Source organism: Sardina pilchardus, chromosome 6 (assembly GCF_963854185.1).
Source record: "Sardina pilchardus chromosome 6, fSarPil1.1, whole genome shotgun sequence".
Lineage (NCBI taxonomy): Eukaryota > Metazoa > Chordata > Actinopteri > Clupeiformes > Clupeidae > Sardina > Sardina pilchardus.
In genome coordinates, this window is record NC_084999.1 from 4178169 (window position 1) to 4193168 (window position 15000).

The window sequence follows — 15000 nt, forward strand, 5'->3', positions numbered from 1 at the left end:
ATCCTTCTTTTCCTAATAATAATACTAGCAATCTATTTGTAGCCATCCACATGAGGAATATGTGACTTCACACTCATAAACTGGTATATCAACAATATACCAGCGTGGCCAAACACTTATTAGTACGAGACTAATTCACGCCCTCTGCTCTGGGTCTGTTTAGAGTCCCCACCGCTCGTCTCTCCACTCACTACAGCCCGGCGCTGGATTGGTTCATTAGCGCTCTGCGCGTCTGTGCCGCCCTGAGGTGAGTCTCGCCGCTAAGCTCTACGTGACGCACACTGACGCCCGTTTGTGGCCGCGGTGTGACTGGACTGTTTTCCACCTCATTAACGGCGGGGGTCCCTGGAGAGGATCCGCCGCGCCTCGCGCTCGCAGGTTGATGTTGTTTAGATGAACACGAAGCGTGCGCTGCAACGGAACTCCCCCCTGAACACTCCGCTGATAGACGCGCTGTACACCTCTCATTAGCCTCTAGCAACGCGCTAGTGGGAAGCCACAATCACAAGGCCCTGACACATGTAGGCTACACTTAACTCATTATGAAGTTAATAGCTCAGAGCAATATGAAACACTACACAAGTACCTCATTAGCCATATGAAGGACTGTCAGAAATGACCTAATGAGTTCTAACCATACATACATATTCTTGCTTCAGGCATAACATACAAGTTGTACTTAGTACGGTGACATGTACTATTATGCCAAGCTTCCTATGATATCATGCATGCAACTCTGTACAGTACAGCAAACTCATAGCCATGCTCTGCTAAGCTGGGCAACAGGAACAGAGTTTCAGTCAATAAACGAGACTGATAAAGTTATAAATGTCTTTATCTTAAGAAATGGCAATGAAAGCACGCACATCCAGTTCTAAAAAGGGAGTAGGACCAAAGGCAAATACTGAAGCAGACGTCTGAGGAAGGGCACATAGGCCCCAAACCTCACAGTCTTTAAATAAAGAAATGGGAGCATAACTTTTGGTTGCAGCAGACTTTTTTTCTTGCTTTGATCTTTATCTTAAGCCATTCCTTGGTCATCTTGCTTGAATGCTTATAGGGCCATTGTCCCGTTGTAAAACGTATTTCCTCCTGTAGGTACAGTACATCTCCCTGACTGACATGAGGTCCCGTTGTAAAACATATTTCCTCCCTACAGTCCACCTTCCTGACTGACATGAGGTTCAGATCAAGAATCTGTTGAAAGGCTTGAGAAGTAAAGGTTTCCAGGATGATAAGGAGTCGTCCAGGCCCAGAGGCAGAAACGCAGCCCTGAATGGTGATGTTTAGGTACAGTACAGTACATGACAGGCTTTCAAGCCCTACCAGCAATAGCAACTCATTCATAGACCCAGGCAGGCACTGGCAAAGACCTTTTCAGCTGACATGTATTCACAAATCAGCTGCATCTGCAAGACTGATAATACGCTTCAGAGAGATGACGGACGGCAGGCAACACACTGCTCGTGATAATGGTCACCATTACCTCAGTGACAACAGAAAAGATGGGCTTTTACTTTGACGGTGTTGTGACAGTGGTGTAGTTAGTTATAGCTCTGCTGTGGTGCTCTAACAGCTGGGCATGATTCCTACTGACATGCTGTAAAGAGAGAGTGGGTGTGAGTGGAAATGGACCCCATTTACATTGTGTGCCAAAACAGCTCAATTCTGCTCCATTACAAGAGTTGAGTTGCAGTTCATGCCTCGTGTTAGGAAATGATATACAATAATACAAGAAGACCTACTGCCACGAGTGTGCATAGGCGGGGGTTCAAATAGGCACTTAAGACAGACACACAGACACACACACACAAACTCACACACACACACACAGGCATTTCTATGCACGTAAGAAAGCACTGTCAGTGCAGTGGGTGGCAGCTCACTCAGTGTAAACATAAATGTTATCTTTGCTTTATTGTTTTGACCAAATTCACCCACCAGTACACACATTCACCCGCATTTGGCAGGTGCTAATTTCCATCCCTGGGACACACACAAAACACACTGAGCCACAAAGACTCTCTCTCTCTCTCTCTCTCTCTCTCTCTCTCTCTCTCTCTCTCTCTCTCTCTCTCTCTCTCTCTCTCTCTCTCTCTCTCTCTCTCTCTCTCTCTCTCTCTCTCTCTCTCTCTCTCTCTCTCTCTCTCTCTCTCTCTCTCTCTCTCTCTCTCTCTCTCTCTCTCTCTCTCTCTCTCTCTCTCTCTCTCTCTCTCTCTCTCTCTCTCTCTCTCTCTCTCTCTCTCTCTCTCTCTCTCTCTCTCCCACACACACACACACACACACACACACACACGACACTCTCTCCCTCACACACATACACACTGCCTTTCTCACCTTCTCCCAGCGTGAGGGGATGCGTGCGTCGTACATGCAGTCGAGGGCGTCCCTGAGGCTCTGGCTCATGATGATGGTGCCGTCGATGGCCAGCTTGAGGTCGGTGAGTGTGTGCCGCACCAGGCCCAGCACGCGCTGCATCCGCTCCACCTCCTGACGCAGGAAGATGTTCATGGGCTGCAGCGCTCCCATCTTCAGCAGACGCTCACGCACCTGCAGAGAGGGCAGAGAGAGACATGTGTCAACACACACACACACACACACACACACACACACACACACACACACACACACACACACACACGCAGGAAGATGTTCATGGGCTGCAGCGCTCCCATCTTCAGCAGACGCTCATGCACCTGCAGAGGGGAGAGAGACATGTGTCAACACACACACACACACACACACACACACACACACACACACACACAGGAAGATGTTCATGGGCTGCAGCTAGGGTTGCAAAGGGGTGTAAAATTTCCGGTAAATTTCCGGAAACTTTCTGGAAATTTCCCATGGGAAGTTAAGCTGGGGAATTTTGGAAATATTCAAAATGGGAAACTTTTATGGAATTACAGGAAATTACGGAATTAATGGGAATTTACGGGAATTTTGTTTTTTACTAGCAGTTTACATCAGCTATCCAAGACTGCCTTGAACACTGACTTGACTCGACTTGTTACAAAAATGTGTAATGAATTTATTCTAATCCTCGGTTGGCCAAAAAATGCCGATATTACATACTGTACATGTATGACCCCAAACCTCACAGATTGTGATTATTTTAAAAGTGCCAAGCTAAATCAGACCAGTAATATGACCATATGATTATTAATCATCCGATTAGAGCTTATGCAAAATTACGTTCTTCCATTTACATGAGGACAACAGTGATGACACGCCAAGAACTGGGAGACTCTGTTCGCAAACTTCCCCAGTTTCGCACCAGTTATTCCCACATGAGATAACGTTTGCAATGGCGTTTTCACCGGGAAAATTAGGTTTCCTATAGGTCTAGTAGCCTATGTTGATTGTTGTGTGCATGTAATTGACCTGTTTGCAGGGTAGAAATTCAACTGAATTTGCATTAAATCAGGTTGTTTTAGCTAACATTATGCTGAGAGATGTTTTTTTCCAACTACATTAAGGTCTTTGTCATATACTAACTTGCCAGATACAATATTTCCAGTTTATTCCCATTAATTCCCATTTATTCCCGTTAATTCCCGTATATTCCCGTTAATTCCCATGGAAAGTTTCCAACTTTGAAAATTCCCGGAATTTTGCAACCCTACAGCGCACCCATCTTCAGCAGACGCTCACGCACCTGCAGGGGGGAGAGAGAGAGATGGGTCAACACACACACACACACACACACACACACACACACACACACACACACACACACACACACACACACACACACACACACACACACACACACACACACACACACACACACACACACACACACAGGAAGATGTTCATGGGCTGCAGCGCACCCATCTTCAGCAGATGCTCACGCATCTGCACGGGCACAGACACGGGCACGTGTGTGAACACACACACACACACACACATACACACTGTAGAATTCACATGCACAGACGTTCACATACAGACACATACAGACAGACAGACAGACAGACAGACAGACAGACAGACTGTTACGGGCAGACGGACACCACCCGCAACATAAAAGGTAAACGCACACAGATCGGCTCGTTACAAAAGTAGGGGTATTTATTAACAAAACGGGTATCAAAACTAAGGCTTTCAGGGGTGAAACAAAGGCTGGTAGCGGACGCTTCCTCGAGAAGAAACACACGGGATGTTCAACGTGATCTGCGCCTATCTGCGAAAGCACTGCACCGGCGCCTACGTTGCTTGCGTCCATAGCAAGCTGGAACGGCGTGTTGTAATCTGGGGCGGCCAGCACGGGAGCAGTCGACAGAAGAGCTTTGACACTCTCAAAAGCGCAGTTGCAAGTCTCAGACCACTCAAATTTAGTCTTAGGACTTAACAGATCAGTGAGGGGACAAACCACAGTGGAGAAATTCTTACAGAAGTTGCGGTAGTAGCCTACCATCCCTAAGAACCGGCGTAGCGCACGCCGATCGCAAGGCACAGGGAATTCTTGAATGGCAGCTACCTTAGCCATTACTGGCAGAACATGTCCCCTGCCCACTACCCGCCCTAAGTAGGTAACAGTACCTTTCCCGAACTCACATTTAGCTAAATTAATTGTGAGATTGGCTCTTGATAGCCGTTGGAAAAGCTCTCGAAGTTGTTCGATGTGTTCGGACCAGTGTGTATTGTAAAGAACTATATCGTCTAAGTACGCTTCGCAATTAGACATTCCAGCTAAAACAATATTTACTAAACGCTGGAACGAAGCCGGCGCGTTGCGCATTCCGAATGCCATAACTTCGTACTGCATGAACGCATCCGGAGTCACAAAAGCTGAAATTTGTTTTGCTCTAGCTGTGAGGGGTAGCTGCCAGTAACCTTTTAAGAGGTCTATTTTGGTGACAAAGGTGGCCCAGCCAACGCGGTCCACACAGTCATCCATCCGCGGTAATGGATAACAGTCTGGCACAGTGATGGAATTTACGCGTCTGTAGTCTGTACAAAATCTGTACGTGCCGTCAGGCTTACCAACTAAAAGGCACGGCGAGCTCCAGGGGCTAGAGCTAGGCTCAGCTATTTTGTTTCTAAGCATGTACTCAACCTCACGTTGCAGGATAGCTCGCTTCTCTGGGTTTACCCTATAGGGGTGCTGTTTGATCGGGCTTTTATCACCTACATCGATGTCGTGTTCCAGGACTGAAGTTACAGTCGGAACATCTCCGAATAACTCAGGGAAGTCGGCTATTGACGCCAATACGTCAGCTGTTTGAGAGGGAGTTAAATGGGGCAAATTCTCTGAAATGACGGACAGCATGGCCGAGTTGTTGAGGCGGCCTTCGATCACGCATCTCGACGGAGGAGTCACCGCGTCATCATCCTCAACCAGTGAGGAGAGCAACACGGTGGACTCCACTGGACCTGGTAAGTGAAAATTACACAAGTCAGGTTTAACATGTTCGCGAGTGTAATATGGCTTGAGCATGTTTACGTGACACACACGAGAATACCGTCGCTTATCTGGAGTTAGAATCACGTAGTCCAGATCAGAGATTTTCTTTTCGACTATATACGGTCCTCTGAACCGTGCCTGAAACGCCGAACCAGGCACGGGCAAGAGAACCAACACTTGGTCTCCAGGTTTGAACGAACGGGCTCGTGCCGCTCGGTCATACCAGGTTTTCATGTCAGATTGGGTTTTTTCTAAATTTTCCCTGGCCAACTCACGCGCTCTGTGTAGGCGGTTACGAACGTCACTCATGAACCGTAACGCGCTACGAGAAGTGGGCTTGCTCAACCACTGGTCTTTAATTGCGCTTAAAGGTGTGCGAATGTTGTGAGCAAAAACGAGCTCCGCAGGGCTAAACCCAATCGACTCTTGCACGACTTCTCTAGAGGCCATAAGCAGCCAAGGAATCGCATCCTCCCAGTCTGTACCTACCTCGAGACAATATGCACGCAGCATCGACTTTAGAGTTTGATGGTAACGCTCGAGAGCGCCTTGACTCTGCGGATGGTATGCGCTGGACAAGCGGTGCTTAATCTGAAGCGATTTTAGGACCTGAGAAAAGACACGCGAAGTAAAGTTTGTTCCTTGGTCACTTTGTATTACTTTTGGTAGCCCGACAAAAGAGAAGAACTTAAGTAACGCTCTAGTTACGATTTTGGCCGTAATCTTCCGCAGAGGCACCGCCTCCGGGAAGCGAGTTGAAGCACACATGATTGTTAATAAATATTGGTATCCACTTTTCGACCGTGGGAGCGGACCGACGCAGTCAATGGCCCAATCCCAATGTCCGGACTCACGAACTCACGGACTTTGGTGCGCGTTCTCGCGAAATTCGTAAGAGTTTAGGGCTGTCCCAATGTCGAATTACAACGGGCGGGAGGGTTTGAGTACAGACTTACCGAGCCCTTTCCGTGAGTCTGCATCGGTGCAGACTTAACCTAAGGGAATTACCCACAGTTCAAAGTGTTGTGACGTTTACCGCGGAGATCATAGAAAAATCCGGAAATGAAGGTAAACAACAGCACGCACGACACACGTGCATGGTGCAAACGTTAGCAACGTCTTTGTTAGTAAACATCGCCAAGGTACATGTGATCTCGTGAAGTGCTGTCCCAATCCCAAATACCTATCTGAGCCTATGTGGCCTCACACACTCACTCACTTAGCACCTGAGATCAATTAAGTCTGTGAGTCTTTAGTTCTTAGTCTTTAGGGCTGACATTGGGATTGGGCCAATGATTACCTTCTCAAAGGGCTCACCAATGGCAGGTATGGGGTATAACGGTGCAGGTGGAATTGTCTGGTTTGGTTTGCCACTAACCTGGCAGACATGGCACGTTTTACAGTATTGACGCACATCTCGCTTCAGCCCCGGCCAGAAAAAGTGGCGAAGCACGCGATCGAATGTTTTAGTTACACCCAAGTGGCCAGAAAAACAATCATGCGCGAGACTCAAAATAGCACGTCTGTTTTCAGACGGCATGACTATTTGTTCAATGTCATTCCACTCGTTACCTTTTTGAGGTCTCCACCTCCGCATAAGCAAGCCGTCTCTCAAAAAGAAGACCGGACCTGCGCTGTCACAGTGGGAATCAGCTTGAACAGCCTTAAAGCACGAGTCAAGAGTGGGATCTTTATGCTGTGCGTTAATAAGCTTATCTAACGACAACGAGACATCTAATTGTTTGTCATCTTTCGCTACAGGCACAGGACTGCTGCGGGACTGAGTGAAAGCGGGTTCGAAGAGCCTCTCACACTCTTCAGGGCGAGCAACGAAACTGTCACTCAGGTCGACATCGTTGGGAGGAACGACATCCCTCAACCTCTGAGTCTGCGACCTAGTGACGACACTAGTGGGGAATACCTCGGGAAATCTACGTGCGCACTCATCCAGGCCCTCTGGAATGAGCGGCACAGACACAACCTCTGGTGGGACATTGCCTCGGCTCCACACGTTCCCACCGGCTAAGTCATTGCCGAGGAGAAACGTGACACCGGGGATCGGCAAAGAATCTTGAACGCCAACAACCACATCACCATTAACTAAATCCGAATCAAGATGCACACAATGCAAGGGGACGTCGAGAAAACCCATCTCGATTCCGCGAACAAGGACACTGCTGCCAGTCGCGGTCTTTTCAGACAGCGGCAACAAGCCACGAAGGAGGAAAGACTGCGCAGCGCCCGTATCGCGCAAGATACGCACAGCGACAGCCTCCACACCAGGCAGAGACACGGTCCCATTCATGAGAAAGGGCTCGTACATGGACTGGGCTTTGTCAGACTTTAACTCTACATGAGTGACAGGCGACATCAATTTCAAAGATGAACTAACGAGACCCATTGGTTTCGCGGACTGTTTTTTCTTTAAAATCAAACACTCTGCCACAACATGCCCTGGCTTTTTGCAATAAAAACAGTGTCGGTCATCTTGTTTAACAGCTAGGCCTACTTTCTTTTTCGTGTCTGCATCTGTGGTTGTAGATAAGTTACTTCTGTCACGGTAGCGGTCTCTCGTGATGTTGTGTTCGTATTCGTCAGCGAGTATAGCAGCTGCCGAGATGGACAAAGGCTTCTGCTCAGCTACATACGTTGCAACAGCGGTTGGTAGGCAATTCTTAAATTCCTCTAACAGAATCAGATCACGCAACTTCTCTTGGCTATCTGTAGTGTTCTGCTATCTATTATAATAGAGAGTGCTGCCCCCTTGTGGACATACTATAGTCTGGTCTGTAATCGTGGTTACGTGAATGTTGATTACCAAGTAAAGTCCCAGCCTGCACGCTCAGTTCGGTCTCCGTCTGAATCATTGAACCCACATCAATATATTACAGTTTGGCGACGAGGATGGGATGCTTAAAGAAGATAAAGCATCCCGGAAGACGAGAGACGTAAAGTTATAAACGGCAGATCACAAGAAAAGAAAATTGTGGCACCAACGTGAGTGGCTAACAACGAGCTGACAAGCTAACGTGACTGCTAGTTATTAGCAAAAGGGACGAGCTGCAGAAATGGCCCTAATCGGCAATATATCGGAATACAAAGAAGGTAAGGAAGATTTTGAATCTTACCTAGAGAGACTGGAACAGTGGATGGAAGCGAACACTGTGGCAGATGAAAAGAAAGTCAGTGTTTTCCTGTCAATAATCGGAGCGGATGCCTACAAACTTTTGAAAAGTTTACTCATGCCAGATAAGCCCAGTGCGAAAACTTATGCCCAACTCACCAAAGTACTTGGCGATCATTACAAGCCGAAGCCACTGGTCATCATGGAGAGGTTTCGTTTGCAGAAGAGAAATCAACAGGAGAGTGAATCTGTGAGTGACTTTATAGTAGCTCTGAAACAGCTGTCTACTAACTGCGATTTTGGTGCTCACCTTGATGATGCCCTCCGTGATAGATTTGTGAGTGGACTAAAATCAGAGGCAATACAGAGGAAATTACTGGCAGAGACAAAGGTAACTTTTAAAAGTGCATGTGACACGGCACTGTCCATGGAGATGGCTTCACGCAACACATTGGAATTTTCTGGCAAAAATAAAGAGAGTGGAACAGTTAATCGAGTGTACAACCAAAATAAAAAGAGAGATGACAAACGGAAATCAAGTAACACAAGCTACAGCAAGAGTGCTACCTGGCAAAAGAGCAGCGTGGATGACAAGCAGCAACAGCCACATCAGCCTTGCTACAGATGTGGAGGTAAGCATCCAGCTACTGTGTGCAGATTTAAACAGGAAAAATGTCACCATTGCACAAAAGTAGGACATATTGCACGTATGTGTAGAAATAAAACAACACAGCAGAAAACTCATTATGTCGAACAGGGAGCTGAAACAAGCCTGACAGATGAGGATAATGAAAGTTCATTTGGTCTGTACACAGTATACACAGCTTCTGATGGTAATGAAGGCTATGTGATTGATATGAGCATTGAAGGCCGGAACATATCGATGCAGTTGGACACTGGAGCATGTGTGTCTCTTGTGTCAGAAATCATCTACAAGAGATCACTCGCTCACTTGCCACTCTGCCCAGATAAAATACCGCTGTCTACTTTCTCTGGAGAAACCATACCAGTGTTAGGGAAGGTGATGGTGAATGTACAATATGAACAACAAGCAGCTTGTGTACCATTGGTTGTCGTGAAAGGTGACCGACCAGCACTACTGGGCAGGAACTGGCTCAAGCATTTGAAACTGAACTGGAAAGAAATACTCCAAGTCAAGGCAGCAGGAGATGTTACTGATCCGGAAGTGGCAGTAATTCTACAGAGGCACAAGGAGGTGTTTGGGGAAGGGCCCAGCACCATCCGTGAGTTTAAGGCTTCGATCAAGATGAGGCCAGATGCGCAGCCAATATTTAAGAAAGCGAACCCAGTGCCATACGCTCTAAAAGAAGTGGTGGAAAAAGAACTGGACAGACTAGAGACAATGGGAATTATATCAAAAACAGACAGAAGTGGATGGGCTGCACCTATAGTGGTTGTGCCGAAGGCTGACAAATCAATACGGATATGTGGAAATTACAAAGTGAACATAAATCAGTGCGTGGAAGAGGAAACTTATCCATTGCCAAATACTGAGGACCTTTTCGCAACATTGGCTGGAGGAAAGCTGTTCTCTAAACTGGACTTATCACATGCCTATCAGCAGTTGGAGTTGGATAAGGATTCAGAGAAATACCTTACAGTCAACACACATCGAGGACTCTACACTTACCATCGACTTTCATATGGAGTCTCAAGTGCCCCGTCCATATTCCAAGCAGTGATGGATCAAATCCTACAGGGGATAGAGCATGTTTCCTGTTTTCTGGACGACATCTTAATCACAGCTGGTTCAAGAGAGGAACATCTGCACAAACTGGAAGAGGTGTTGAGTCGTCTTGCGAAGTATAATGTGAAGGTCAAGAAATCAAAATGTAAGTTCATGACAGACACAGTGGAATATTTAGGTCACATTGTGGATAGTGAGGGTCTCCATCCCACAGAAGAGAAAGTGAAAGCCATTGTGAACGCACCGAGTCCCACCAATGTCACAGATTTACGCTCTTTTCTGGGGCTACTGAACTACTATGGCAGGTTTATGCAAAATCTGTCCATGCAGCTACGACCCTTGCATGAGCTACTGAAACGAGAGTGTGTGTGGGAGTGGACATCGGGATGTGAAGCTGCGTTCAAAAGTGCAAAACAGCAACTACTGCAGAGTACCCTAGTGGTTCATTATGACACCAGAAAGCCTTTGAAACTAGCCTGTGATGCTTCGCCTTATGGTGTCGGGGCGGTTATCTCACATGTGATGGAGAATGGAGAAGAGAAGCCCATAGCATTTGCATCTCGTACACTATCCGAGGCAGAATGCAAGTATGCTCAAATAGAAAAGGAAGCCCTCTCTATAATATTTGGAGTGAAAAAGTTTCACAAATACCTCTACGGGAGGAAGTTTACTCTCATTACGGACCATAAACCGCTCTTGGCGATCCTTGGGCCGAAGTCAGCCATCCCCACACTGGCCGCTTTGAGAATGCAGCGGTGGGCACTCATTTTGATGGCTTATAACTATAGTATTGAGTATCGCCAGTCTGCAGCACATGCAAATGCAGATGCACTCTCACGGTTGCCAAGCAAGGTCAGAGATAGCACTGCAGAGGAAGGAAAAATCTTCTATTTCTCTGTTATGGAGGATTTACCTGTGAAAGCCAGCGACATCGCACAGGGCACAAGCAAAGATCCGGTGCTCAGCCGAGTGAGGGAGCTCACTCTAAATGGATGGCCAGGTCATGCAAAGGAGGAGACACTCAAACCGTTCTTTATGAGAAAAACAGAACTATCAGTGGAACAAGGATGTGTTCTCTGGGGAATGAGGGTTATAGTCCCTCCAGCTCTCAGACCAAAGCTGCTACATGATCTTCACCAGGGTCATCCTGGGATGTGTCGTATGAAAGCTTTGGCGAGAAGCTATATGTGGTGGCCTTGTCTGGATAGGGACATTGAAAAAACTGTGCAAGAGTGCAGTGCATGCCAGACAGTGAGACAACTACCAGCAGTGGCCCCACTGCATTGTTGGAAATGGCCAACGCGGGTGTGGCAACGGATACACATTGATTTTTGTGAGAAAGATAAACAGTATTTTTTAGTCCTGGTTGACAGTCACTCAAAGTGGTTGGAGGTGGCTCACATGACAACCACGACATCAGCTAAGACTATTGAAGTTCTGCGCAGCATTTTTGCATCTTATGGACTGCCTGAGGAAGTGGTTTCAGACAATGGGCCACAATTCACAGCCGGTGAATTCAAGCAGTTTTTGAGAAGTAATGGCATCAAACAAACCCTGGTCCCTGCATATCACCCTGCTTCGAATGGGGCTGCTGAAAGGTCAGTACAAACCGTAAAATCTTCACTGATGAAGCAAGTGTTGGCAGATAAGGGGTCTGTTACATTGCAGCATAGACTGGCAAATTTCTTGCTGATGTACAGAAGCACTCCACACACAGTAACAGGTGTTTCACCAGCCGAGTTGTTTCTGAAGCGTCAGCTGAGAACCCGGTTTAGTCTTCTGAAGCCAAGTCTCGCTGACACTGTTGAGGAGAAACAACGCACTCAGAAGAGATACCATGACAAGGGTCAAAGCAAGTTGAGGATGTTGTCTGAGGGTGATCAAGTGCGTGTGAGAAATTTTCGTGAAGGGAAGGAGAAGTGGATCAGAGGAACAGTTGTGAAAAGACTAGGACCTGTTTCTTACCTGATAAACGACGGAGTGAGAGAGCGCACAGTGCACATTGATCATCTGTTACTCTCACATGAAATTGTGGATTGCAACACCTCAAGCGATGATACTCACCTGACACCAGATCTGGATTCAACTCAACCCAGCAGCATCCAGGAGGCAGAAGGGAGGATTTCTACTCCATCACCGGCTCATCCTCTGGTGAAGTCTGGAACGCCTGCAAGACTCAGCCCTGCACTCAGTTCACGAGCGCCAACACAGTACGGGAATACTCCAGTGAAACCAGCAGAGCCAGTGGCTGTCTCAGCCGCTACTCAACAACCTGGACGCCGCTATCCAGATCGTTTGCGGATTCAACCAAAAAGACTTAACCTTTAAAGAGCAAGAATACAGTATCCTTTTTTGGGTCAAATGTTCTGTATGTCCTAGTTGGTTCTGAATTATAGCTAGGTACTAGTAGTTAAAAATGGAAAGCTTAATGTTCTGTTTAGGATCAGCTGGAATGGAAAATGAAAGAAATGAATGAGACAACACAGTTTTAAATTTGCAGAAGAATGTTTATTAAGTTGTGTAAAGTAAATATTTTGTTTACAGTATTTTTGCAAATTGTAATATTTGAGTATTGGGGGTTAACGTTTAAAAGGGAGGAGTGTAGTGTTCTGCTATCTATTATAATAGAGAGTGCTGCCCCCTTGTGGACATACTATAGTCTGGTCTGTAATCGTGGTTACGTGAATGTTGATTACCAAGTAAAGTCCCAGCCTGCACGCTCAGTTCGGTCTCCGTCTGAATCATTGAACCCACATCAATATATTACAATCAACCTGCTGTGACAAGCACCAGCGATCAAACAGAGTTTCTTTATCCCGACCAAACTCAACAAAAGTTAGCCGCTCAGATTTCTTTAAGTTTCTAAACTTTTGCCGGTATGCTTCAGGTACCAACTCGTAGCACCTCAGAATTGAAGTCTTGACTACATCGTAATCACCACTCTGCTCCACTGTCAACGTTGAATATACTTCGCGCGCCTTACCTACCAAAACGCACTGCAGGAGGAACGCCCACATTGCTCTCGGCCAATTCAAATTGGTCGCGACACGTTCAAAGTGCGGAAAGTACTTATCTACCTCTTTTTCCACAAAAGGTGGCACAAGTTTAATGTGGCGAGGGACATCAAATGTATTAGGAGTAGTGACACCCAACGTCAGCGCCTCAATGTCCAACCTTCGTAATGCCAGCTGATTTTCGAGTTCCTGCTCTCGCGCCTGTAGTTGCACACGCTCACGGTCATTCTCAAGCTCCTTTTCTCTGTTACTTAACTCTCTCAACCGAACCTGAAGCCGTAAGGCTTCGCTAGAGTCGGGAGGTTTCTCTTCGGGCAAAATGCCCTTACTGACCAACGCAGCTTGTACAACAGCCATGATGGACGCTTTGTTGCGTTTGTCAGCAGTTGTGAGTTCGACCTCATGAGTGGCAGCCAAGTTAAGCAGCTGCCTTTTTGAAAACTTCGAAAGCAAATCAACGGAGGGTTCCTTTTCGAAGTCTTCCTCCGATGCCATGTTTTAACTTGAACAAAAAAAGACGCTCAAAACGAGCGCGCACAAATTTAAACAATCAAAGCAGTGTTACTGCGACGAAGCTACAATGTAGCAAATATCTAAAGTGGTCTAACACAAAAAGCACAATATAGGCTACAAACGACCACGAATTATATTGTCCACCCCCAAATTTCAACCAAATACGCCAGTATAGCCTAAAATTCCAGCGTGTACTAAACAAACAGGCGATATGCCACAATATCACAAGCTAGACGACTAACTAAAGGTATTCTGATAGGCAATATTGTCCAATCTACTCTCTCTAACTAACACAAAACCGAAATAAAATACTTACTGCCTACGCAGTCTTCAATGGCTTACTCAGCTCGAGGCCTCCAACGTGCCCCCTCCTGAGATATCCACCACAAATTAAACAAACTGATTCTCATCGACTAACAAACAAAGGAACGGACAAACAATTGCCCATCAGAACACTCACCAAAGTCGTAGCGATTCAGAAGCTCCGCAACCAAGCAATTAACACTAAAGTCCGACAATAACTTAAACTCAAACTATCACGGACACGAGACCCCAATATGTTACGGGCAGACGGACACCACCCGCAACATAAAAGGTAAACGCACACAGATCGGCTCGTTACAAAAGTAGGGGTATTTATTAACAAAACGGGTATCAAAACTAAGGCTTTCAGGGGTGAAACAAAGGCTGGTAGCGGACGCGTGCAGCTTCGGGGTGGACAGGTACGGATGTCGAAGTTGCCAAACGATTCGCAATGCAAACACAGTCTGTGTACGCCTCTCTCTCTGGCGAGTAGACCTAGGAGTCTCCCTCATATAGGTCTGGCAGGCCTCGCCCAGGTGCGGCTCACCTGCAATTAGGGAAAGACACAAAATGCAACACCCAACAGGGGTCGCCAAACCCATCTGTAGGCGGCCACCAGGGCTGGGGGACGTAACACAGACAGACAGACAGACAGACAGACAGACAGACAGACAGACAGACAGACAGACAGACAGACACACACACACACACACACAGAGACACACTGTAGAATTCACATGCACAGATGTCCACATACAGACACATACAGACAGACACACACCCAGACACACACACACACACACACATACAAACAAGAAATACATGCATGCATACTGTACATAAATAAATAAATACACACACACACACACACACACACACACACACATACATACATAGATGTACATGCAGACACACAGATCCA

General features: G+C 46.7%; 1 protein-coding gene across 1 annotated transcript in view; it reads right to left on the reverse strand.

The window, feature by feature from the left end:
* Positions 1–15000, reverse strand: part of dnah5 (dynein, axonemal, heavy chain 5) — a 153415-nt gene that overhangs the window by 7605 nt on the left and 130810 nt on the right. The window contains exon 76 of the mRNA XM_062537914.1: positions 2338–2550. Coding sequence (XP_062393898.1) covers positions 2338–2550 — 213 coding nt within the window. The remainder of the gene's footprint in view (positions 1–2337; positions 2551–15000) is intronic.